The sequence below is a fragment of the Dermacentor albipictus genome, chromosome 1 (assembly GCF_038994185.2).
Source record: "Dermacentor albipictus isolate Rhodes 1998 colony chromosome 1, USDA_Dalb.pri_finalv2, whole genome shotgun sequence".
Classification (NCBI taxonomy): domain Eukaryota; kingdom Metazoa; phylum Arthropoda; class Arachnida; order Ixodida; family Ixodidae; genus Dermacentor; species Dermacentor albipictus.
This window is the reverse complement of record NC_091821.1, coordinates 60,714,474-60,741,838: the sequence shown is the minus strand read 5'-3', so window position 1 is coordinate 60,741,838 and position 27,365 is coordinate 60,714,474. Positions and strand designations below refer to the sequence as shown.

At 46.3% G+C, this 27,365-nt stretch overlaps 1 protein-coding gene across 16 annotated transcripts in view; it reads right to left on the bottom strand.

Annotated features, from left to right (window-relative positions):
• Window positions 1-27,365, bottom strand: part of Tet (Ten-Eleven Translocation (TET) family protein) — a 220,285-nt gene that overhangs the window by 11,458 nt on the left and 181,462 nt on the right. For 14 of the 16 annotated variants that reach the window (XM_065452040.2, XM_065452034.1, XM_065452032.1 and 11 more), the window contains 5 exons: window positions 22,988-23,132; window positions 21,130-21,219; window positions 20,894-21,031; window positions 19,903-20,025; window positions 4,100-4,243 (listed from right to left, as the gene is read on the bottom strand). In XM_065452040.2, the coding sequence (XP_065308112.1) occupies window positions 4,100-4,243; window positions 19,903-20,025; window positions 20,894-21,031; window positions 21,130-21,219; window positions 22,988-23,132 (640 nt within the window). Of the gene's footprint in view, window positions 1-3,446; window positions 3,680-4,099; window positions 4,244-15,327; window positions 15,370-19,902; window positions 20,026-20,893; window positions 21,032-21,129; window positions 21,220-22,987; window positions 23,133-27,365 lie in introns of those variants that run through there. The other 2 variants (XM_065452045.1, XM_065452046.1) reach the window with 2 other exon arrangements.

Genomic DNA, 27,365 nt, shown 5'->3' with positions numbered 1-27,365 from the left:
TTCAAAAGAAATCAGGAATATGCTCAATATCTACTTTGTTAAGAACTCTATGGTCATTTTTATGTTAGTTGCCTATTTTGAACTCATAAAAAGTGTGTGTGTGTTCAATTTGGGGACATATTAGAATCTGGCAGATACTGCCAAATGAACCGGCAGTGTATTTCTATGTTCTTTTTCTGCCACTTGTTTAATTCGACCTGCTAGATAATTTGACAAATTTTGTTGGTACCATCAGGGTCAAATTTACGGTAGTTGACCCTAACACATTTGCAGGCTTTAAGTGCGATTTATTGGCAATATGTTGTGGGACCTTTGAAAAAAAAATTTAATCTCAAAATTTAAGCAAAAATTAGGACATGCTAGCTGGTGATATCATTCAGGGTAATTAGTGCTTTTGAAGAATTTGACCTACAGTTATTTTATGAAGACATATTGTCATCAATATTGAAGTCCTCTGAATCCACAGTTCATAAGAAGCTCTTGGATTTTTGTATCGTTAAAAAAGTCGGTTTTGCGAGAAAGGCGAGGCATCAATTGCAATAGCAAACTAGCAGACAGCCATACGAAGTAACGATAGCACTTGTGTCGGCCACATCAACTTGTAGACATTCGTTTGCTAACTAAATTAACAAGCATGGTGTCAGTGCACACAGCAAACATGAACACATCACACTCGATGACCACAGACACTCGTTGTCGAAACGCTGGTGCGAGCAAGTGCAGCAGTGGCAGCGAGCGAAGTGACCTTTGTGCTGTCTATCGCTTCAATGCAAACTGAGTGCCGATAACACAAAGCATGCACAAAGGAGCCGTCGACGCATCTAGAGTCTGCCCCCAATGCAGATCGCTGTCAAGATATGGCCATGCGACCGTGCACAGCCTCCACATACACAATTGCAGCTGGAGTACAACGCAACCCCCGCCCCCCCCCCCCCCCCCCCCTCCCCCCGGTGCCTCGTAACATTGGGTGCATTGTGCGTGACGGGAGATAGCATGCTTCCTTTTCGCTCTTTTCTCCTTTGTGCAAGCGAGATTGAGCCACAATCATCGGCTCCCCTTGCATGCTTTCACTCGCACATACAGTATAGGGTGCATGGTGACGGTGTTATCACCCTTGGACTTCAGACTGAACATCACGGTGAAGCCAATGGCAGAAATGCGCCTGGAGTGTCCATATAATTGCTATAAAAACCCGCGGGCCTTCTACGTCCGAGCAACGCCTCCAGATAAGCTTTGTCGTATAAAAACAAACCCAGTCATAAAGCTTTACCTTAACGAACTTCTGTATAGATGGCGAAACCAGTCTATAGATTTTTCATGTTCGTGAGTTATCTACAGAAAGACGGAGAATGTGCAGAAAGTGTGACACAGCTCTACAGCCTTACTTGGGGGTGGCCAGGGGTCTGCATCGGCGCCCCTTTAATAAACATGTAAACGAGGTTCTACATTACATGAATAGAAACTATAGTCAGGTACAACTTTATAAAAATGGGGCGGTGGCCGGTGACCCCGCCGATGGAGAAGATGGCCGCCCGCGCTTCGAACTGGGCTGAGTCACGTCAGTCGTGTCCACCTGCCCCTCATCAGAGTGAATTTCCAAACTGTTTGTGGTGGTCTACCATGCTGAAAATATTATTGCGAGCTTACGATGCACCATTCGTACCGCGTGCGTTTATTCTGAGCCGCAATCTGGCGACAAAAGATTGCCGCGAGCATCGCTGACACTGTGCTATGCGAACTGGCGAGACTACAGGCTTACCGTGTACACGTAAACCAGCGCAAAAGCCATGCAGAGCTGCTCTTTATTTTGTCCTTCACAATGAAGTTAAAAAAGCAGACGACATTCAGCGTTGTAGAGGGCACAGGGTTATTTTTCTCTCACGATCCGGCATGTGCTGTAGCGTTCCAATCACGAGAGCTCCACAAAACCAGTAATCAAAATACAAGTCTTCGTTTATACCGAGAATTACGCGTTTTAGAAGCACGTTTTTTTTTTAGTGGGACTATTTTAGCCGCGGAGGCGACTCCATCGACTCCATCAGCGGGCTGTCACACTTCGGTCATCTGGGCGGGGCCTCCCTTTTTGTCTAAAGTTGTACCCGACTATAGGGTTGCGTGAATATTTGAAATTTCAAATATGAATAGAATAGCAAAGGCTATTCAATTTGCATTTGATTTGAGAATTCACTATTTGACATTCTTGAATACTAATTTCTGTTTGAATATAAAAGACGACAGTTAGTCTAAAGGCATAAAGATCAATGCAAGCGGCGACTGTTCCAAATGACTCTGCTGCTGGAGAGCAGCAGTTGTTGCACAAGGGAACCATTTCTTGGGTGAACGCATAAAGCAGCCAACTTCTGTACAGTAAATTCAGGTCATTAAATAAGAATGCATCATCTTTAGGCAGCCTATGAATCTGTTGTCTTCATTTAGGCACAGCAATTTTTTATTTGGCCAATCTTATACTGGTTGCATATCTAATTATATTAGTCAAATTGTGGGGTCTAACATCCCGAAACTGTACAGTGGCACAATACGTTGGCGGGCTAGTTGGTGCGAATCCATGAATACTTTGTTTAGCACAAAACAACGCTAAACAAAGTATTCATGGATCTGTACAGTGGGTTAAGAGGGATGCCATAGTAGAGAGCTACAGATTCATTTTAACCACCTATGGTCCTTTAATGTGCACCCAAAGCACAGTACGTGAGCATTCTTGCTTTTTAGCCCCCATCAGAATGCGGCAGCTGCCAGGAATCAACCCCGTGTCCTTGTGCTCAGCAGCACAGTGCTATAGCCACTGAGTCACCGCGGTGGGTCCAGTTGCATCTATTTAAACCAATGTGCAACCTTTATACCTTTATTTATAATTATTTTATATCTACATTTATTATGCATTACTATATTTATATTTTTCTTTGTTAGAAATAAAAGAATATTCCAATATTACAAGGTTGGTTTTCCCAAATAAATGTATATTTGATTTAATTCTGGAATTTTGCTATTCAAATACCTCTAATAAAAATGCATTTCTGGCAACGAAAAATTAAGAATTTCCCATCTAACAGTCTAAACTAGGGGTGTTCAAACAGTGAAATTTTCTAAACAAATCAAATATTCGACAAAAATGAGCTTTCAATATCAAATTGAACATCTATAATTTCGAAACAAAGAGAAATGCAAAGGTACCATACTGTCTGGCAACAAAAGGCTTACTTAAGTTATATGATAGTGATACACTTAATGCTGCTAACAACTTGATGTAAACTGAGGAGCTCGTAAAGGAGAAACAAAGGAAAGGTGATGATACCTAGTGCACCATGACAACAATTAAGCATGAACAGTACTTCATCAGTTGCATGTAATAAAGTGTAGTGCTCGTCGAAGAGACTAAGTTCAATATCCAAGCACACATAATTTAGAGGGAATCCAAATACGGTGAGGCCGACAAAATAAGTTTATTTGCCTAAATCAAGAAACCAAATTCGTACGGTGCTTAGGACGAGACATGGTTATTTAACCAATGAAAGCTATTGTGTAGAAGTCATCTCCTCCATGTATTTGCTCAAGAACTGGTTCATCAGTGGACAAGTGTAGTTTTCCTGTTGCAGAATGATCCAGAAAAGTCTTCACTTGCATCAGTCCGTCTTCCTGAAGACTGCAACAACTGTTGCTGCTAGTTATATTTGGACGAAACGAACATTCGACAAGTTCAAATAGTGAATCCTCGAATCGAATACGAATTGAATAGAAAAATATTCCATTCATATTTGGAATTCCTAATATTCACACAGCCCTAACCTAAACCACAAATAAAAATGCTACACACTTGTATCTGGTGTATTCAATCAGGTGCTTTAATGCAAGCACCACCAAGCTATGCTGCATATTCTTGCTTACGCATGCACGCAAGTGCACTTCGTGCATTGCAATTATGCACCACAGTGCTTAACTGTGACCATTATCTCACTCATTGCACACATCAAGCATCTTACAAATGTCACCCATTTCAATGGTGTTACATGGACAGAGGGATAAATGAGCCGTTCAGTTTGTCGCTTACTGCTTACTAACCATAAAGGACTTACAAACTGACCTCCGAGTTTTGCTGAATAGCATGTGCTGCTTCATCCGGGTTCTTTTCTTTTCGTCCACGTTTCTTGCAGGGCCCCAAAGGAACCTTACGTATCCTAGTTGTCGTGTGATATTTGCTGAGCACCTCCAATGATCCTGTTTTTACCTGAGCAAAGGACAGAGAAAACAAAGCAGCTGCATGAGCAAAGCATAGCGTTCTTGTGTTTCATCTCTAAAAAGATTCCTAATAACCAAATTATGCTTAATAGTAAAATATGGTCAACTCACCTTGATAATGTCAGCACATATATGGAAATTCAAATTAGAGCTAATCATTTCAATACTGCAAGGCTGTAGTCTCCACCTTCTACCTTACTCACATTTTTAATCTCTGCACATTTCAAGGGACAGTAAAGACAAACATCAAATCAATTTAGAACAGTATTTCTTTATTTTCACTTCTATGGCAGCAGAAGGTTCATGATTAATGGAGCAAATGAAGGCCGACCTTCTCTTTCTTGAATTAAGCACTCACATTGCAGTGCTAACAGTGTCAGTGTTATGCCAAAGACTTTATTGTATTTTCGCCTATCTGTGCCATTTTTTTATGCAAAAAGAAAATGTATATATATCAACAATTGCCATGTTAAATGTTTGCTTCCTTTTTAATGCAACATCATTATTATTTATTGGTAAACAAACAAGCAGTAGTGTGCAGGCACTGCCAAAATCAAGAGAGATGGCACTCGAGGGGTTGCCCCACCTCCCTTCTATGGCTCTGTCCTTTTTAGCTTGCCATACCTCAGGTTACATCGAGAATCATCCATTTGATTTTAGAGCACAGCTCTTAAGAGGAAGGTTTAGCTCGGGCCCAACTCCGATGCGGTCTACTCAAATACATGTAAAACGCAACAATGCTTTTCTGAGATAACCCCTGGATCGATTTTAATGAAATTTGTTGCATTTGATAGAGAAAGTTGAATTCTAGTGATTGTTGCAAGTGGAATTTCGATTTAAGGGCTGAATTTTGTTGAAAGAATATTGAAAAAGTCCAAAAGTTTGAAAAAAATAGAAGCACGAACTTTACAAATTAATAGCTCTCCATCAAGAACAGATATAGCAGTTCTGTAAACAGCATCCATTAGATCATTCAAAGCGGACAAATTCGATATGTCAATTTATGTATTACGTGAATTTGTTACGTTGTGTGCAAGGGTTCTGCAAAAGCTGCATTTACACATCATTCAAATTTTTGAGATTCATGTGTAACATCAATTTTGTTCTCTTTATATGCACTATGACATGCAATTCACAGAATTGTGATATAATTTTTCATTGCCGAGTTACGGAGTTTTAAACTTGATAGTTTTGTTTTTTGTAAATTTACGATTTTTGCCAATTTTCAGTAAATAATTAACAACCTCAATTAAAAATTCGACACCAATAGTCACTAGATTTTAAGTTTGTCTTTTAAATGCAACACACCTCATCAAGTTTGGTGCAGTGGTTGCCGAGAAAAACTAGTTCTCCTTTTATATGTATTTAGATAGGAGCACCGGAGCTAAAGCTTCCTCTTAATGACCCGTTCCTGTGGTGAGCAGCGGTGGCATAACCAAGTGAACGAGCACAACAGCAAATGATGAAAAAACGAATGCAGAGCAGCAGATGAACGACGCATGCCACGAACGGAGGAGACCAATGAGAGCGGCCCCTTCAGTGATGTGCGTGCGGGAAATTGGATTCATGTGGACCCGCCCGACCACTCGATGCTTACTCATACCTAGTCTCAGCCGGACCGCTCATTTCGTACTATCGTCTGCTCGTGGCAGCTCTTGCTCGCGCTTGTTTGGATTGCTTGGTTTAGTCTCTTTCGCTCGTTTCAATTATCATGGTTTGCGATTGTTTTGTCATCTGATTGTATACGCGACACAAATTGTGTACTATTTTCTAGAAGCTAAGCGGCACCGGCGATTACACTGGACCCTTCGACGAGTCATGTATAAAAGCTGACGCGCTTGACCAGCAGATCACATTTTCGACGATTGCCAACTCTGCTACATGTCTCTCTCAAATTCTTTGCCTCAATATATTGCAAAATGAGAACATGTATAGAGCTGCACGCAAATTTTGGATTAGGGAGTATCGTAATCGTCAGTGAATTTTTTCATACTGTAATCTATAACCCACTAAAATCCAGACACACAAGGTAAGCATCAGATCAGTTCAAAAGTAAGCTAGCACGTGCATCAATAGTTTAACCTGATTTTTGCTGATGAGCAAGTCAGGTGGTAGCATCACATTTCTTCAAGGAAACAATGTAACTTAGTTTTGTAAATGTGAATGTGACATCGGAACTGGAAATGCTATGAAGTAAGCTAGCACAATGCATCAATACAGTTTCACCTGATTTTTGCTGATAAGCGAGTAACGCGGTAGCATCACATTTCTTTAAGGAAATAGTATAAATGTGAATGTGACGTCGTAACTGGAAATGCTGCTATGCTTATTTAACTGTAGTCCGGCCATGTAGAGGCGGTACAGTTGCCAAGATGCTGAGACAGGTATTAGTGTAGTGAACTATTAATATGATTACAGAAAAGAAAACAACTGACAATTTCAATATTATATACTTTGAACCAAGAGACTAAATTTGCCTCCTGTAAGTGCGCTGTAAGTGCGCTGCAAGGCTACGAGAGATGTGCAGTCAATAAGAGTGATGTTAGACTTCCAAGCGTGGCACGGTAGTGTAGCGAGCGAAAGCAAGCGCTGGTCTTGCCATGATGTCACTCGCAAGAGCACCACTCAAGCTTCTCATTGCTAATGGTACAAAAAGGTTGGGCTGAGCAGTCTTAACTGGCAACTGGCATGCATGCTATTTAGTGGCAAGCTAATGATGATGTAGCCAAGAGAACAGACTATGTAATGAAATAATTACTAGAACAGAATGTGCGCTGCTGTATACTGTGGGGATCGCACGCGCATCCCGATATCTCCGGAGCGGCCACGCGGTTATCACGCGATAATCACGTGCTCGCTCGCGGAGGGTAGCGGGGAGAGGGCACCCCCGCCGCTCCCGCTACACTTCGCGCCTGGCCGCGACGCTGCAGCCAAGGCACCCCGTTCCCTCCTTTCCCTTTCTTGGAACCGGGGAGACTCCTCTCCGCCGCTCGGGAAAAGCGCTATTCCCCCGACGCATCTCTGTCTCACGGCGGAAGAGCTTGCGAGAGGCCGCATCTCAAATCAGCCGCTGAGACCGCCGCACGCCGTCCCCCTGTGTTGCGCCCGGCCTTTGTGTGCGACTCACCGCCCCAGGGCCCGAGCGCGGATCCACTTTTCGGTGAGCTGAACTCTTATCAGCCTCTTTTGTGGTTCCCACATTGTGCGGTTTGTTTCGCCCCAGACGTGCGGAATGCTCCGCCGCTGAGGTTTTGTGTTGTGTTGTATTTGTGTGTGTTGTGGCTGTTGTTGTCTGTTGGAATCATTGTACTCTAAGGTGAATAAACACCTTAGGTTGAGACTCACCCTGTCCCCACTGGCCTGAACCCGCCGTGGTCGCAACTCACTGCGAACCGCGGGTTAGGGGTCACAGCTCTGACTGCTAGGGCTGCTGCGAAAGTGCTAGGGAGCGACTGCCGCTCCGTCGGCGCTGTGCGATCCAGAGAAGGGTCAGGTGCGCACGCGCGAGCCTGAGTAATACCCCTATATTTGGCGCCCAACGTGGGGCCAGAGGTGTGACAGGTTGAGTCTGTTTGTGTGAGTGACTGCCACTGCACGAACGAACCATGGCAGCATACGGGGCTGATTTACAGCCGTTGTATACGCTGTCGCAGGTTGCTACCAACAGGCAACAATTCGAAGCGGCGGTAACTGCTACCGCTCAGTCATGCCCTGCGGCGAACATTAGCCCTGGGAATTTGATAAGCTTCGAAGAGGGTAGCGCTACACACGAGGCGCTCTCTCCGGCAGGATGTACCCTTGAAGGCGTGAGGCACATTACGCCGAACCCTTCGCAAGTGTTTGCGGAGAGCATGGAGCCACTGCGGCATACTTGCTCGACGCGTTCTGCTCCTGTGCCAGGCATTACTGGCCAGAGCGAGCCTCAACAGGCGCTGTTGCAGGATGCGATGCGCTTGATTGAGAGGTTGACAGGTGCCGTGCAGAACACTCTGCTGACATCTGCCGCCGCTGCTAGACCGAGAGTGAGGGTGGACTTACCCACCTACAGCGGGTATCATGATTCAGTTAGCGTCAACGAATACCTCGATCGCGTGCTGACTTACCAGCGCGCAACGGGGCTGTCCGATGGCGAGATACTGGAACGCGTTGTACCAGTGTCGTTAACTGATCACGCTGCCCGCTGGTTCCGGCTTACTGGCTACCGGTCTAGCACGCTGGCCGAGTTCCGAGCGGCATTACGCGAGGAATTCCTGCCCGCAGATTACGAGCGTCGTCTGCGGCGCGAGTTGGAGCTACGTACTCAGCATCCGGACGAATCCTTGCTCGAGTACGTCAGGGCGATGGACGAACTTTATCGTACCGCTGACCCTTCTGCTCCGAACTGCGATAAGGTGGAGAGAGTCACGCGACAAGCTCATCCAACCTTCGCAGCGTACCTAAGAGGCAGCAAGTTCAGGGATTTGGATGAGCTGGCCTCGGAGGCAAAGCGCATACAGGCGGACATACTCGCCTTGCGCTCATACCGACCTCCACCCCCAGCGTCGAGGGCACTTGAGCCGCGATGCGCGTGGAACGGGGACACTTTTCGCACTCGTTCCGGTGGAGATGGTGTGGTTGCTTTCAGTGACGGACAACTGAGAAACGGTTGGGGCTTATCTGACCGGGCTCTCGACCCGTACACTTATGCCATGCGTGCAGCATGCGCTGCCGATGACCGAGGTATGCAGAATCGTGGTCGATATGCCGGCTCGATGATGCGAGAGCAGAGCGTGCCTGCAAGGGAGCAGTCGATACAGAGGAACAACGGTCAAACGGCGCGAGGCACTGGACGCCAAGCCCGGCAAAGGCCGGCTCTCCTCTGTTATCGGTGCAACCAGCCAGGGACTTCGCCCGGGATTGCAGACAGCCTGCGAACCGAGAGCACGCGCTTTCGGGAAACGAGCGGGGCCGCCGGTGAGCAATGCTGCATGGCCGGCGGCGGTTACAGCGGTGCGAAGTGAGACACACGAACTCCTTGCCCCGTTGGCTTGTCGTTTTGGATTGCCCAGCGACACGCCAGTGCCGCTCGTAGAGGTTACAGTCGCCCGGCGCAGGTTTTTTGCGCTGTTAGACACAGGAGCAAGCGCTTCACTATTTGGCGACGAGGTGTGTGAACATCTCCGTCGGAACGCTATCCGACTGAGAGAGAGTAATGTGACCTTCCGACTGGCCAGCGGCACGGCACACGCGAGCTGTGCTGCTAGGCTTGTGGTGCGGTGGGAGAAGCGGGTGAGGCGACAGCGCCTAGCTCACCTTCCCGGCCTGTCGGTTCCTATAATTCTTGGTAGAGACTTCCTCGCCAAGACGGGCATTGTTATTGACGTCTGCAACGGAGGATATAGGGAGCGAGCATGTGGCACCCTGAAACCTTTCGTTTCATTTCAAAAAGCGTCAGAGACAACTTCGTTCGATGATGCTTCGCGCGCAGACCGACCAAACGATTGCCCGAAAAGGTCCCTCAGAACGGTTGCGGCCGGGTCGAAATGCCGTCCGGCCAACCGCGCTGAGAAAAGAGGCGCGGAGGGGAACTGCTCCCCTCCCGCCAAGCCCATAACCCCCGCTGCGGTGGCAGACTGTGCCGCAGGGGGCGAACGATACCACCCTCTGCTGGACGACTCAAGCAGTTTGTCGGGGGAAGAAAAGGCTCGCCTCTCAGCGCTTCTGACTGAATATGATGCCGTATTCACAGAGCGGCCTGGTTGCACTACGCTATACAGGCACAAAATTGAGACAGGCGACGCCTCTCCTTGGAAGTGCAATCCTCGGCCGGTGAGTTTGGCTAAGAGGAAAGCACTAGACAGCGCTCTGGACGAACTGCTCGATACAGGCGTTGTTGAAAGGTCGGACAGCCCATGGGGTTTTCCTGTGGTGTTGGTTCCTAAAAAGGATGGGACGCCCCGCCTTTGTGTTGACTATCGCCGCCTGAACGAGGTGACACGCAAGGATGCATATCCGCTTCCTAGCATTCCCTCGATCGTATCCAACGTTGGCGGAGCGAAGTACTTCACTACGCTCGATGCAAGCAGAGGATACTTTCAGGTGGAGGTAGATCCCTGTGACCGAGAGAAGACTGCCTTCACTTGTCACAGGGGACTTTTCCAGTTTACCCGTATGCCATTCGGACTTGTCGGTGCGCCTGCGACTTACCTGCGCCTGATGGACCGTGTCTTGGGTGACGCAAGGTGGCACCACGCTCTTGCTTACCTGGACGATGTTGTGGTATACTCGCGTACCTTTGATGGGCACTTACGCCATCTCAGGGACGTGTTGGAGCGTCTGAGGTCTGCGGGGATAACGCTAAACCCGACCAAGACCCAGATTGCGGCAACCCGAGTAACGCTACTGGGGTTTAAACTGGATAACGGACGCCTTCTACCGTGTGATGACAAGGTTCAGGCATTATTGAACTACCCGTCACCGGAAGACATAGGCGGACTGAGACGCTTTTTGGGGCTGGCGAATTTCTATCGACAGTTCATCCCAAACTGCGCTGCACTGCAAGCCCCCTTGACAATGCTGTTGAGGAAAGGTGAGCAGTGGAGGTGGGGTCCCGAGCAAGAGGAGGCACTGCGCAACCTCGTAAACGCGCTCGTGGAAACCACCGAGTTAAGGCTACCTGATTTGAACAAAGAATTTGTCATTCATACGGACGCCAGCGACCTTGGCCTAGGAGCGGTTTTGCTCCAACAGCACGAAGGTAGTTTGCGCCCGGTAGCTTTTGCCAGCCGCTCTTTGACTCCCGCAGAGAAAAATTACTCCGTGACAGAAAAGGAATGTCTGGCGATCATTTTCGCTCTCAAAAAGTTTGACTACTATATTGATGGAGTCCCATTCATAATTGAGACCGATCATATGGCATTAACTTGGCTTAGGCGCTTAGGAGAGCCGAGCGGCCGGCTCGCGCGATGGGCACTTCTCCTGCAGCGATACGATTTTACCGTTCGCTACAGGAGAGGAAAGAACAACGTTGTGGCGGACGCACTTTCGCGCGCGCCCGTTGACTGTGAGAAGAGTGATATTACTACTCAACTCACCTCGCCCGAACCTGAGCTTGAGAGCGGACTAACCGCTGCGACGATTGAGGTTGTCAGGAGGGGTAATATTAATACCCATCGTGACCCCTCAGTGACTCAGCCGAAGAGCAGAGTAACTGCTACAATGCTCGACGGCGCTGGTCCCGAAGGAAGGGCGGATGAACCCCCTTCTCAGGACGAAAGCGTGAACCACTTGGACTGCGTCAGTTCAGTGGGGAGCGTGTTCGGCAGAAAGGAGCTGTTAGAGGCACAGCGGGAGGATCCATTTTGTAAAAAAGTGTTTGAGGGGCTCCGGGAGCCCGGCGGCGCGGCCGCGGCGCACATGGACGCAGCTGGTATTGCTGTGGGTGCGCGGCGCTCCGAAACAGCTGGTAATGCTGTGAGCGCGTTGGATTCCTACCTGCTAGACTCTGACGGCGTCCTGCTGAGATACATTCCCGCGGAGAAGGATACACACGAGTCCTTCAAAGCGGTGATTCCACGCACGCTGAGAGGAGCACTTTTACGCTACTTTCACGATACGTGCATCGCCGGGCATGCAAGTGGCCCTAAGACTTATCTGAAGTTGTGTCGCTTTGCTACCTGGCCTGGAATGAAGCGGGATGTGATGCGCTACGCCCGCTCTTGCAACGTGTGCCAACGCGTGAAGCCGCGTGGTGGACGCCCACCCGGGCTCATGCAGCCGATCAATAGCCGAACACCGTGGCAAATTGCGGCATGTGACGTCATGGGGCCTTACCCCAGGACACCGAGCGGGAACCGATTCCTTCTCGTAGTCACAGACCATTTCAGCAAGTGGGTGGAACTGTTCCCCCTACGGAAGCTGACGGCACGCGTAATCATGGGAAAGCTGATCGAGGTGTTTACACGATTCGGCTATCCTGAGCAGCTGATAACGGACAATGCGTCCTACTTCACTGCCAAACTCTTCGTGGACTCTTGTGCAGCTCTCGGCATTAAGCACAGGAGAACAACCACGTACCATGCCCAGGCGAATCCCACTGAGCGTGTGAACCGCAACATCAAGCACATGCTAGTTGCATTTGCGGGGACGCACAATGAGTGGGACGCTTGTCTTCCTGAAATTGGATTTGCTATCAGGTCGACAGTGAATCGATCGACTGGGTATACACCCGCCACCCTCAACCTTGGGAGGGAGCTGTTGAATCCGGTAGAACTTACTCTACAGGAACGAAGCAGCACGGAACTGGTTGTTTCGTCGGCACGCGCCGATTATGCGACTGGGCTGCGCGCGAAGGTAACGGAGGCTTTACGAAAAGCGCGACGGAACCTGAGCACTGCACGTGCCGAGCAGAAAGCGCAGTACGACCGCTCTCATCGGGAAGTTCAGTACAAAGTGGGCGACCTGGTGTTGAGACGGAATCACGTCCTGAGCGACGCCAGTAAGAAATTCTCAGCTTCTCTGGCGCCGAAATGGACAGGACCGTACCGGGTGCGAGAGACTGTCTTTTCGCTCGTGTACAGGCTGGCGGACTTGAAGCTAAGACCGATCAGCCGACCGGTGCATGTCTGCGATCTCAAACCCTACTATGACAGAGGGAACGAGTGGCCCGAGGAGAATGCTCTCCCGCGCCCGCAGGCAGCGGCATCGGGTGGCACGGCTCGACGTTCGAGTCCGGTGCGGCATTATAGCTTGCGATCTCGGCAGAACTAACTCTGTCCGGTTCGCGGAGGCTATTTTATTGTGCACGATATCGGACGGAATGCTCCTCCGATGTCTAGCATGCAGGCTTCCAGAGCGAGCACGCGCTTTCTCTTTGGAAGAAGCGAGAGGGGCTAACAGAATTGTCGCAGCAGCAGACCGCCCGTCGGGAGCCGTGAAACAACCACCAAGCAAAAAGGAAAGACCATCTCCACTCCTGGTGGGGACGAGCAGGCCGCAAGCAGTCAGCAGCGTAGTGCGGGCAACAGGCGGCGAGAAAACATCCTCCGGCGGCTAACAGCGAGGTGAGAGGTGCAGCGGGCGACTTCCGGTCCGGAATGGTCGCAGCGGCGCAGAATTCGCCGAACCCCACCGCACAGCTCCGCGACCGAGTTTCGAGCCCCGCAACCAAGCATCCAGCCTCAAGGCCGAGCGAAAGACTTCGCCCGCAAGGACAGAGTGGACCCCTGCTGCGCAGCGAGGGGCAAGCCATCGTCGAGGTGGGTCGGCGCGCCTTTGCCGATCTTGCGTGCCGACACCCGCGAGGGTGCGCAATGGCTGAGAGCTGTGTCGGAACGAACCGGAAGAAGCGCGTTCGATCATACCAGAGGACAACGAACCCCGGGAACACCAAAAGACAGCTGTCCTGCGCCATCTCGAGGCTGGTTCGGGGATCGCGTCAGCGTAATCGAGGCAGCCAAGAAAAATCCAGGGACCCTTTCGCCACCACGGACCCGGCACGTCCGACTAGGCAGGTGACGCCGCCGAGACGCAAGGTGACCTGGACCCAGCGGCCTTCTTGCCTCCTGCTGCATCCCGCTGCTGTCAAGCTGCTCCATGACATCGTTCAACGTTCCGGCCTGGCTCGCGACCACCTACACGGCGACAACGACGGTCTGCAGCTAGAGCTGCTCCCTCACCAACATGGATTCAAACCGTGTTGCTGTCGGAGTAGCATGCCCCCTCTCGCAGGAAAGCCTCAGGTGACGGCGGCCTCTTAGCGGCTAAAGGGTTATTTTAAGGAGGGGGGGATGTGGGGATCGCACGCGCATCCCGATATCTCCGGAGCGGCCACGCGGTTATCACGCGATAATCACGTGCTCGCTCGCGGAGGGTAGCGGGGAGAGGGCACCCCCGCCGCTCCCGCTACACTTCGCGCCTGGCCGCGACGCTGCAGCCAAGGCACCCCGTTCCCTCCTTTCCCTTTCTTGGAACCGGGGAGACTCCTCTCCGCCGCTCGGGAGAAGCGCTATTCCCCCGACGCATCTCTGTCTCACGGCGGAAGAGCTTGCGAGAGGCCGCATCTCAAATCAGCCGCTGAGACCGCCGCACGCCGTCCCCCTGTGTTGCGCCCGGCCTTTGTGTGCGACTCACCGCCCCAGGGCCCGAGCGCGGATCCACTTTTCGGTGAGCTGAACTCTTATCAGCCTCTTTTGTGGTTCCCACATTGTGCGGTTTGTTTCGCCCCAGACGTGCGGAATGCTCCGCCGCTGAGGTTTTGTGTTGTGTTGTATTTGTGTGTGTTGTGGCTGTTGTCTGTTGGAATCATTGTACTCTAAGGTGAATAAACACCTTAGGTTGAGACTCACCCTGTCCCCACTGGCCTGAACCCGCCGTGGTCGCAACTCACTGCGAACCGCGGGTTAGGGGTCACAGCTCTGACTGCTAGGGCTGCTGCGAAAGTGCTAGGGAGCGACTGCCGCTCCGTCGGCGCTGTGCGATCCAGAGAAGGGTCAGGTGCGCACGCGCGAGCCTGAGTAATACCCCTATAATACACTACAGAAGATTTTGAATTTTTGCAAAGCTTACTGCATATTACACTGAAACAAAATGAACCTTCTAAGCGTTTTAATTTTTGGGCTTGAAGTGACCTTATTTTGCTTTTCTTTATTACTTATTTTCAAACTTCACTCCATCGAAAACCCTTTAAAGCCCTTTCACCAATTTGCTTTATGTTTTAAGCATGAAAACCTCATTTTACTTCTTCAATATGTAATACATATGTATGTGTCATCGCCACAAACAGTACAGTTAGAAACAAGGAAAAATGCTTTATTTTACCCTGTTTCAAAATCAACTATTCTGCAAAGCAAAATGTTTCACCAAAGAAAAATTTTGTGCATTCTTGCACTTCTAAGGCAGGTTATGAATTGTGTGGAACTTGTGAAGCATAGAACAGTGCAGAGAGCTTTGCTACAGGGCTCGCACCAGATCCTAGTTTCCTTCTGGAGCTGCTTTCCGAGTGAGTCTTTCTCATTGCTCAAAGAACAAAGTGCATCGCTTTCCCTCTCACTTTCACTGTCAGAGTTGAGAAGCGGCTTTCTTTTGCGCACGCAATGCACGTGCAAGTTGTCAGTGGCAGACGCCATCATTCCAAATCTGCCAAAAGGCGAAAAAGGCGCACAATTCCAAAAACGCAGTCATTGAGCGCTGACAAAGTGCTGCCATATATGTAGCAGAAAACACAGACTGTAATATTTAATCACGCCCCTCCAGTGCTCGCAAAATGGCTACTTATGTTGTATAGAACATGAAGACTGAATGAATCAATGTGGACTTTGAGCTGCCGAAAAAGTGTAGTAAAACAGAAAAGAGCAATATAGCCACAGATTTCAAATGTTGGCACTGCAGCCAACTATGTAGTAGAAGAAAAATTATGCAGACATGCTGAGTTCATCCAAATCACTTTGCAAACGAGATTATTGCCATTAGCAAGCTGAACTCATCCAAAGCAAAATTAACCAGGATTGCACTGACGAGCTGAGCTCGTCCAAAACACTTAAAGGGTTAAAAGAATTAACATAAGAACTACCAATTCCATGATAAACATAATGTAAAATGAAAAGGAGAAGTGAATGCAGGCTTGAGTTGCTGCATAAAACATTTTCTTTAAAATTGGCAGCAATGTGCTACGGCAAGGACTTTTTCAAGCAGTTTCTCACACAGATACAGTATATGCTCCTTACAACGGACCCGCATGCAACAGACTCGAATATAATGGACCATATTTCAGCCTTAGTTTGTTCTACCTATTTTATTAATGCAACGAAGTTCACTTTTAACGGACGGCGCTACAATGGACTGTCGGCTGCAGCGGACGAAACTAGCGGCAATTTTTGTCAATATCGGGCATATAAAGTGGACTTTTGTCATGTCGACATGGGCTGGCGAATTGCGAGGGTCAGCCGACAACCGCGGCTCAATATCTTGCGCACGAGGAAGGGAGGAAAGCGGGGCGGAAGCACGCCATCTTTTGTGCATGAGGCACGGGAGTGGGGGCAGGCAAGGGAAAGAGGCGGGGTTCTACTCCGGTGGCTGCTGTTAACGGCACAGCCGCGCGGGCGCCGTATCTTGAAAGCAATCTGCGATGTGGACAAAGGGCGTCCAGTGCCAGTAGCTTCATATGTGCTGTGCTTTCGACATTTAGTTCGCAGTGAAGCGAGAGACAGCACAAACGTCAATTCGCTCGCGGCTGCTGCTGTGCTTATCTTGCTTAATTTGCTAGTGCAATCTATGCTGTCCTTTTGAGCAAAACTGCGTTTTTTTTTGTTTTTTTTTACTTTGGCTGTTCATCACACGCTTTCCGATAAAGTTGTTAGACATTGCGACGAAAGTTTCGAAAGTGAGGCACCTCGGGTATTACGGACTTCGGATAAAACGGATATTTTTTGTCGGGTTATCAGGGTCCATTGTAACGAGAGTCGACTGTAATAAAGAGCAAAGTATCTTTTTCATAGATGCAGCATGTGCCACTCAAGTAATCAATACAGTCTCTACTCCCAAGCATTTTGTTTCATTCGAAAATGGTATAATTCTAATATTACGAGCACATAGCCACAATAAGTCTACAAATGTGTTTAAAGTACAACACGCAACAATAAAAGCAAACAAATCTGCAAGCACAGAGTCCTTACTGGAACTTCTTTTGCCACACACCAGGTTTTTACTTTAATTAAGTTGTGTAACTGTAAAGCACAATACAAACTGACTTCATACAACATAAATAGCTCATCCTGAGGCAAAGAGCTAAACAGGCCACTTGTTCACCAATGTTTCCACCCAAATGACTTGGCAGAATATTTCATCAGTGCAGCAGTGCTAGAGATGCATATCTATAGTGTGCAGATCACCTAAATGTCTCTTGACAAGTTAGGAGGGGCTGTGACACCAAATTTTTGAGCTTTCATTAAGCATTGAATGTTAAACCATGTGCGTCCCACAGCAAGCTGGTAAACTATGGGCACATCTGTGCGGTAGAAAATTTGTGTTTTAATTTTTGTATCACAGTTGAACCGTGCAGCAGTCTGGCAACACTAACTGGTGACGAAATGAAACGCACCCCTAGCAACGGCTCCCACAGAGTAACGGAAGCCAATGCCTAAGGCCATGCTTTTGCATGCTGATAGCTTCTGCAGGCGTTCGTTGGTTTGTGCTGCTTTTACCATGCAAGTGAACCAATTGTGGGCACAAATCAACGACAACGCCCTTGCACCGCCACTGGTTGCCAGAGCATGTGGAGCAAGCTGTCCGATGTGGTTTCAGACTGTTTCGGAGAAGACAACAAAGCAGTGGCCCCACATTTCCCGATGTCACACAATCCGCCTTTTGCATGATCCGAGTGCGCATGCGCTGTATCCTAGCGGCGAGTGTTGGAAATGTTTTGTACAGCGTCTGCAGTTCGTGCAGCAGATGACGCGCGCGTATTCAATAGCGCAGGCAGACTGCAGCATAGTTGACGGGGACGCGAAGTCTTATATTGTTGGTGCAGTGCCGATGACACGGTATTTGTGCTGTGTTTCAGTAGAAACTTCAGTTGTTCACAATGATACTCAGTTAATGTGCAGTACGTCACAATATAGGCCGACACGACACCAATGTCAATAAGAAGTCCACCTGACGCCGACGCTAACATTTGGCCAACTAGTTGGCAGACTGCGTCAGTGGGAAAGCTCTATTGTCACACTAGTATGACGAAGACGCAACCGACAACGCGAGTGACACCAGTGAGTCATCATAGTGTGACAGGCTTTTGTGCCAACGATGCTGACAAAACCAGTGTGCCGACCGCTGTGCGATCGGCCGCCGAAGAACATCGCACCATCAATGCGAATGTCGCATGCAACTACACTTGTGTATGTATTTATTGACGCTCAAATTGACTCAGAACGTACTTCCGAAGTTGAAATGCACGATTTCCAGCCCTTGCCAGCCATCCACATCGAGTTTGAGGCAGTGCCGATCTCGTTCAGCGCAGCTTCATTAGGCCTAACACAGCCTATGAGTTTGTCCACTACCAGTGGACCTGAAACATAGGATAAGCAAGTACGACGAAGTAAACTGCTTTTATATTTCAGTCCTGGTCATACCGACTTGAAGTAAACCACTCTTAGCATAGTACGACGCACACACAACAAGTGAGAAGCGGTGACATAGTGCAGTGCCAACACCGCGGTACATCACTGTTCTTGATCAATGGCTGTCGGTCGCACTCACTGGCATTTCCATGAACGAAGTGCGACTATATGAAGTGGTAGATCTGTGTTTATTGTTATGCTGACAAATATATTAATTACCAAGAAACACAGTTTGCCTCTTATGCCAAACAGCCAACAAATGATGGCCCTTTCAATACTGCAACATAAACAACATCGCTCGATGCCATGTGGGTTAAGCAGGCATCGGCATTTTCATTTGGTAGCTATACGTGCTCTGTAAATGAGCATATATGTGCGCAGAGTTTACTCTAGCAATACGTATAGTATTAGACCATAGTATGAAAAGTATAGACCACCCGTGAAAATCAGCAGCACCCGCTTTCCAGAAAATGGCAACTACATGGTCGTACCACGTTGTCACAGTTTTCAAAGTGCCTGGGACGCTCATGCCTTTTCATCTCAGTGTGATACGCTTCTGTAATGCAAATGGGAGGTGCTCATATATGTTTTGAGCATTTCGTCATTATTATGCATCAGCAGTGCACAATTTCTACTGCACTCGAAGCGAATAGCAAGCGGTGTCCGTACACATGCCAATATAAACAAATGTGCCGTTCTTGTGTTGCATAAATGGCCAAGAGCTATGGCCACTATGGTAAAAACTGAGCTATAAAAGCAGTTTTGATCATCATATTAGTGCACATTCAGTGCAAGTCTAACCGTGACAAATTCATGAACTTGGCTGCTACGATATGGCTAACCTCCGCTGAGTGGAATCGACCCCAGCTTGAACTTGATGTGGGCGGCTGGCGAGTGCTCATGTTCGTGCCTTTCAAATTTCGAGACATGTTTGGATTCTTAGTGAGTATGACTAAATAGGAATAATAGCAATACAAGTGCAGGTGTTGTGGCAATCCTGTCATGGGACAATGTATTCGTTCAGAGTCACATCGCATGCTGACAGGTTTTGTCGCGTAGCTGCACGAAAGCCCGTCATCACATTTTGATGACTTGCATTTGTCAGTCACGCCAGAGTCGGTGCCGGCCTAGGTGTCCTGCCCAGGAAGTATCCAGTCACACAAAACTAAAATTACAATGACTAACAAATGCACAAAATCATTTCAACTCGCTTCATGCAGCGTGCCTCTGCGAACCACGGCCCGCGGAGGCAGAGGCATGCTAAGGTGGCACCACAGCGAATGCAAAAGGCAGATTCATGCAAAATGGTGGTCGCTGTTGATGGGAGGGGTTTCGAGGCAGTGATTTCAAATTGAAATTTCGAGTTAAAATGTGACCCGAGAGCCCTATTCTTTTTGCATGTATAGCCATATTGACCCCTCTACTCTCAGTTATGATTATAAACTGAGAATAGTTGGATGACTGTGTCATGGCCACTTTCAGTAAAAACAAGCACACATTCACAACAGACACCCTCTACACTTCCTGGCCTTTTATATCTGCAGTCAAAAGCACTTACCTTCTCATAAAATCCATCTTTTTTCCCATATTCATCAGTTGCGTCAAGTACATACAATGGAAGCACGTGCAGCTGCTCATCGTCACCCTTCTCAAACCCGCGATATTTTGTCAATGTCACTACCTGAAAAAGCATTAAGCCAAATATGCATTTATGAATTGTGCTCGTAGTGCAAAACAAGACCTACCTAATATGAATTAAAACCACCACTAAAAAGGCCTCCTCCCTCCCCTTGCAATGTAATTAGGCTTGTGATTACAAAGAGGAAAGGCACCTACAGAGGCACTGTGGGAATTGATATCTCCAGCATCTAGTGCCAAGGTGCCTCCTGAGGGCAAGGATGTGCTGGTAGTCATGCAAGGTGATGTGAACATGTAATAATCATGAAGTTAATTAGTGATAGAAACACGGGGTGAAAACATTGCAAAGGACGACAAGACACAGGGACAGACATGCAAAAGTGCTGATTTGATGAAATAGATGACGTGCTGCAATGACATTGACATCATCTTAAATAGTTGCATGGGAGATACATGTAAAAAAAAAAAACTATGCAATCTTTACGTAACTGCCAAGGAAAGAAACTAGATTTCATGGAAGTGTCTCGAGTCCCTGGCTACATTAACAATGGAAAAAAATCGCCGATTCACAACACTGGCAGTATTGCACCAGCATACAGGAGATGCTTAGGCTGGCTACTAGAACAAGCTTGAGCTTGCCGTTTTTATCAGTTTGTGTTCTATGAATGAACAGGGTCATCCACTTAGTGAAAACACCCTATTTGGTCAATACAATTTCAACATTCCTTCCCATTTATGCAAAAACTGAGATACTATTAAGCCTAGAAATCTAATCAGGTGTTCTCCATAACAGTGGATTGCCCTGTAGCAACTTGCATAACATTCTCTTCGAAGCACAAGCAGCCAATCTATGCAACCACATAAAACAGTTCGACAACATTAAAATTATTAACTTCTTAAAAGATACTCACAACAGTGCAGCCATTATTCATGTTGTGTAGATCTTTGTGAGCATGAGCACAAAAGTCCACGCAGGCTGTGACTCCTGAAAATGGCCTTCCTGGTTTCAAGCCCAACCTACACGATATCCCCTCAGACTCGAACTCAGTCTGTGAAGGAAAACAAGAAAAAGGGCAAATTTTGTACCGAAATTATTTTTCAAAAAGCAACAGCTAGTGTGTGTAGACCAACAAAAATGAAAACATACCTGGTTCTTGTACGATTCTGGTGCAACTCTAGCATACAGGGGAGCCATGTCAGTAGCCAATTGCTGCAGCTTATCTTCAAGCTCCTGTTCCTATGTGTCACAAAGTAAGACAGGTATTGTTATGAGTAGCTGCCCATATTCCACTGCAAAATTTATTATTTAAAACTAGGTTTATATTACCGAACTGACAAGTCAGTAATCTGCATTACAAGATGGTCAAAGTGACATATGTGCAAACATATGTGGAAAATTTTTAATTAGAACAAGCGCGTGCCCGCCCCCTCGCGCACACTTGATCACATTACCGCGAGCTCGCTCCCCTCCTATCTTTCCCTTTGCTCACGCGGGAAGGCATCACTTCTGAAGCCACCATCTTCCTTGTTTCGTCCTCGCACACTTTCACTCGCACCTAAAACATACAGTGTGCGGGGCGCGATAGAATCTTATTGCATTTGGACTTTATACAAAACATGATGCGGCTCCACTTCGGCGATCGCTTGTCGCGGCGCACGATTGGAGAGGTGTGGTTGCAAGCAGCCACTTGTAATTCAATTATTTGACTATCTGCGTCTGCGCAAGTTTCCATTTATTGTCTTGGTATTCCCTTGCGGCGGCAATAAAATTTCGTTATATTGAGGTTCTAAATAAATGGTGTTCTACGGACAAGAGGTTATGAAAAGTTAAATACTTTGTTATAGGAGGAATTTCGTTATACTGAAGTTCGTTATATCGAGGTTTAGCTGTATAAAGGAATACCTTCTTACATTTTCAAAACTGTAGCAAGACCTGTAACATATAATTTTTCTGCGCAATCATAACATTTCTGTTTTAAGACATTCTTGTTACTTAAGTCAACAGAAGGGTTACACAAAGAGTCCTAACACAGCAGTCATCTTATCACTGCTTGCTATACATGGCAATGTCACTTGTCACATGAAAGCAAGGTGACCAGGTGAATGTACGCCAACAAGCAGATAACCCTCTCTAGACAAACCCAAATAAGTGGCACAGCTTGTCCAAATATCGCCCAAAATAAGTAGAATATTTTAGAAAGAATCTAGAGTTTATTTTAAGATAAGCCTCATTCAGCATGTGAGCCCACATTGTACGCCCAACCCTATCACAAAAACATAAAAGTCAGTTGTCCATAGCCTATAATAGCAGATGGGCCTTTACTTATATTGTAATACAGTGTACATTATTATTCCTGCATGTTTTCGAATATAGCTAAATTTGTTAAAGCCAATGAAAAAATATAGTCGAAGACTAGATATATCCTATACTGCAATGCTGCTTCACGTTAAGAAATGGTTGTGATAACTTTTAGGATGCTCTTATCATTAGCATTGACAGCGGCAGGGCTAAATGAACGCTGTCCAACTGAGAATTTCATGATATGAAAGGACTTTTGAAAATGAGAATTTACGTAAAAGTAAATTCTAAAAGAACTCACCAAATTTCCCAATTTTTTTGGGGTAGTCATAATTTTTTCTATGTCATTCTGATTCAGAAAATTTGTTACCTAGTTGGTTTCCGGTTAGAATTAAAACAAAAATGTTAAAAAGAAAAGAAAAGCCACTCTTCAGGGTAGCTTTCCCTCAATCCCGACCGTAATTCCTCTTTGTCAGTGTGAGCGCAACAACATCGGGCTCAACGAGTGTGACTCCTCATTGGCAATCTTGGTACAACCTCCCATGATGAGAACAGCACAGGATTGGGGGTTAAAGGGTTAAGTGAGTTGTAAGTAAGCTGGGATGAAAACACACCTAAAAGGCCATGACAAGCACTAGAAGGATCTTACAAGACACCCAGCAAAAGCAAGCAGATGTGACAATCATCCTTCAAAGATTTCACGTACTTCAGACTGTTCTGAAAGCTTGAACTTGCGAACAGATTTGCTCCTTGCATACTTGCAGCCATTATAATACATGCTCCATGAGCAGCCAAATGAAAAGGAAGCTCCACAGGTTTCCGAGTCTGCTCCTTGGCATGCACAAGTTCGTCTGAAAAAAAAAAGAAAACAAGTAACAAATAGAACAAGTAATATCAAAATCAAATACAGCAAGAAATATTGCAACTGCAACATGGATACATAATGGCAACTACGAACATTTATTATGAATAAGTAGCATATATTGAGAATACAAACAAATATTGTGAATATGTAAGTACCATGAATATGCATCACAAATACTTGATATTCACGATAATAAAACAAACTGCTGCATACATCATGCATACATAATTTTAAAAAGCAAGGAGAATAAAGGTTGCTTTTATAAGTGATAGTACAGTACATGATGCCTACAACATACTGTCAAAGCTGCCTCCGAGACGTGTTGTATGTTACTTTCTTAACGAATTTTCCTTTTTATTGTGCATCATGTGTGTTTGTGGTCACTCATCACTACATCATTTAGTCATGCTTTCCCCCATCCCATAAGCTTATTTGCACAATGTAATACCATGTGAAAACTCATTCTGCTTTCTCTACACAGTGCCGAGCCATGCATGTAAATTTGTCAGTCAAGCATGCTGACTTCTAAACCTTTACACTTTCATTCATATGAAGACCCTTTTGTCATAATGATTCACTGAAGATGCATGTGTTCATTGACTGAACCCGTCACTTTGCTGTCCTCTGATGCTGCAAGCTAGGTTGGGATAATGTAATGTTTCTAATCCAATGCTTTTTTTTTTTTCACTTCGTCAGTGGCCTGAGCCGCACTCCACCCATACTATAATTAGGATATTGGCTAATCACGAATGGTTGATGATAAGAAAGGAATAGAATCAAGTGAAAGGAATCCCTACATTATACCAGCCCTGTTCTCTTTCTACCCACACCACATTGAAATGTATAAGGACGCAAACATCGAACTGAATGGCTGGTTCGTCCTGAAAAATCTTTGGACATGTGGGCAATGAACTTGAATGGCAGTCATCACCTGTCCATTCCATGTTAACGAAAAAAAGAAATTCTTTTTTTGGCATTTGATTACTTTTTAAGTTGACCATCTGAGCATGCTACCACAGGTCATGTGATACACTTCAGACACGATACATGAGACTAAATTATAGGAAAACAAGCATTTCTCTATCAAAGTTCTCAAGTGATCACTTGGTACCTTTCCAGTCAAGCATGTAGTGAAAATTTTTAATTGTCCAGACAACTCACAACGACAACCACACTAAAATGTTGTAACACTAAAAATGTGTTCATTGTACAGTGTAAAAATTAATTGTCTACAAGGACTTGTTCACCTGGACGTGTTCACAAGGACCTTTTCTACCAAATGAAAGCACTCACACACATTAGTTTCAGGATATCATTCCCCAATATTTACTATAAAATACACTGGCATTCCACCTAACTTTGTAGCATGCAAGATGCGCAGTTTCGCTCGAAAGGGGAAACGTCAATTACGACAGCAAATTATTTATGATGATGATGATGATTGAAGTTTATTGGCGCAAGGGCATCTAAGGCCAAAGAGCGCTAGGACATGTGTTTTGGTTTAGTAAAATTGTGAGTTTAGGGCTATGACTTAAAATAAAGGCTGTATAGATGCCTACACGTAAGATAGATCTATAAATACTAGTGCATGAATTCTACTATAATTACTAAGGTAAATATAGGGAATTAAATGCATTGGTTACAGGCACACATGTTAAATTATTGTGGATTGTCCGAGTCCCTTGCTGTACAATTCTTGCTTATGCAAGAAGTGCGAGAGCTCAGACATACTCTTGTGCATCAGACTGTGTCTCACCTGTGAGGCACAATCTGATGGTTAGGATGATATGAGACGATGTCTAGAAAGTAAACTTCTGCAAGATAATTAAGCACTCTTTTAAAGTTAAAAAATGCATCCTCTGTTAAGAACATTGAGGGATGGGGGGTATATGATTTGAGTAAAGTTCCCTAAAATGAGCCACTCGCTCTTGGTGAAGTTCAGGACATTGAATGAGGACATGTAGGACGGTTAAGTTCTCATCACAGCGTGTGCACGTCAGTGGGTCAGTTGCAGTCAAGAGGTATTTGTGTGTGCCATAAGTGTGTCCTATGCTGAGTCGTGCCAGGGTGGCTTCGGTGTGTCTATCAAGCTTCAGTGGAAAAGATTTGGTTAACTGCGGTTTGAGCAGATGCAGCTTATTTTCAACTTCCTTGTCCCATTCAGCTTGCCAATGATTACGGAGCGCTTTTCGTATCACAGGTTTCATGTCCACACCAAGTGTCCAGCTTACATGAACGGTATCCCGATGAGCCGCTTGTCCAGCATTTTTGTCCGCCATTTCATTGCCTGCAATCCCAGAGTGTCCTGGCACCCAGCATACAACAAGAGCAAGGTTTTGTGTGTACGCTATGTGAATGTGTTTAAGGGGCATGTTTAATATGGGGTTTCGGCTTGCTTTGCCACAGTACAGGGCTGTGACAACGCCTAGAGAATCTGTGTATATTATAGACTTTTGTATTTTGTACTGTACTATGTACTCAACAGTTATCAGAATAGCGTACGCTTCCGCTGTAAAGATGCTGCTATGGTTATGCAAGGTTTTAGAGTTGGAAAAGTTTGGGCCATGGGCTGCACATGATATCGAAGTTGCAGACTTTGAAGCATCAGTGAAAAATGCCATAGATCTATACTTGTCTTCAAGGGCCAAAAAATGTTGCTGGATGAGGGCATTTGGACAACTCTTTTTGTTAAGTTCTGTAAAGGACAAGTCACAGGAGACTGTACACATTGCTCCCAAGATGGGATGAGTTCAACGTAGTCACTTTCCTGCAGATCTGTGAAAACTACTCCAAGTTTTTCCGCAACAGATTTTACTGCTAACGGGAACGGCGGGGCGTGTGACAGCCTGTTTAAATACAACTGATTTGTGGACTCATCACTTATGAGTGCTTTGCATGAATGTTCTTTTAGCAACATGGTTCTTATTGCATAGGTGACTGAGATATGTATGCTGATAATCCAGTGGCCACTGATCCGACTCTGCATAGAGACTTTGGACAGGGCTCATACGAAAGGCACCAAGTGCCAGGCGGATACCTAAGTGATAGACAGGATCGAGTACTTTAAGTGTTGTCTTTGAAGCCGACTGGTAAACAATACATCCATAGTCTATGCGTGACAACACAAGGCTTTTAAAAAGAGATAGGAGGCAATACGTATCTGTTCCCCACTACTGGTGAGATAAAATCTTTAAAAGGTTCATAGTTTTAAGACATTTCAACTTCAACTGTTTTATATGCTGCATGAAGGTTAGCTTACTATCGAAGATTACACCCAGAAATTTTTGTTCTATTCCATTTACCAAGCTTCTCCCATGCATCGTAATGCAAGGGTCAGGACATACCCCTATTCGTCTAGAAAACAGCACACAGGAAGTCTTTCCTGCACTGAATCTAAACCCGTTTCTGTCTGCCCATTCCGTGAACCGATTAACACTCAACTGTATCTGGCGTTCACATATTGACAGGTTGCAAGATTTAAAGCTGATTTGGATATCGTCCACACAGACAGAATAAGACACCATGGATGGTATAACAGAGCGGAGAGAGTTCATTTTGTTTATAAAAAGTGTATAAAATATAAAGTATAAAATATAAATAAAAGTGCGCGATAGTACATTGCCAATTCTTATGCGGAACTTTCTTTCAGATAAGTAATTTCGCAAAATGTTCAGCATACTACCACAAATTCCATAGGATGACAGGTCTTGCAGAATACCGTATCGCCAGGCAGTATCATATGCCTTCTCAAGATCAAAGAATACAGATAGACAGTATTGGCTGTGTACAAATGCATCACGTATATAAGGTTCAAGGAGAACAAGATTATCGGTTGTAGACCTCGCTCTTCGGAAGCCAGATTGGCGAGTGTCGAATATACCATTATATTCCAAAAAGAACACAAGGCAACGGTTAATCATTTTTTCAAATACCTTAAAGGGAAGCTGAAACACTTTTCGGAAAAAATGAGTTCTCTGCGGCATTCTACAGTTTTGAGTCCCCTGAACACGAATATCTCGTTCAAAGAGAGCGGAAACAAGCGCAAGCGGCTGTTTTTTCATGAAAACGTGCACCAGCGCCTCAGGGTATCGCGCGAACGCCGCTGTTGCCCGTGATTGGTCGGAGCCGCTGTGACGTCAATGGTGGCAGTCGCCGGTCGGCGCCGCCGCATGCCGCCGTTTCAGAGCATAGCACGCTGTTCTGTTCTGGCTTCACAGCT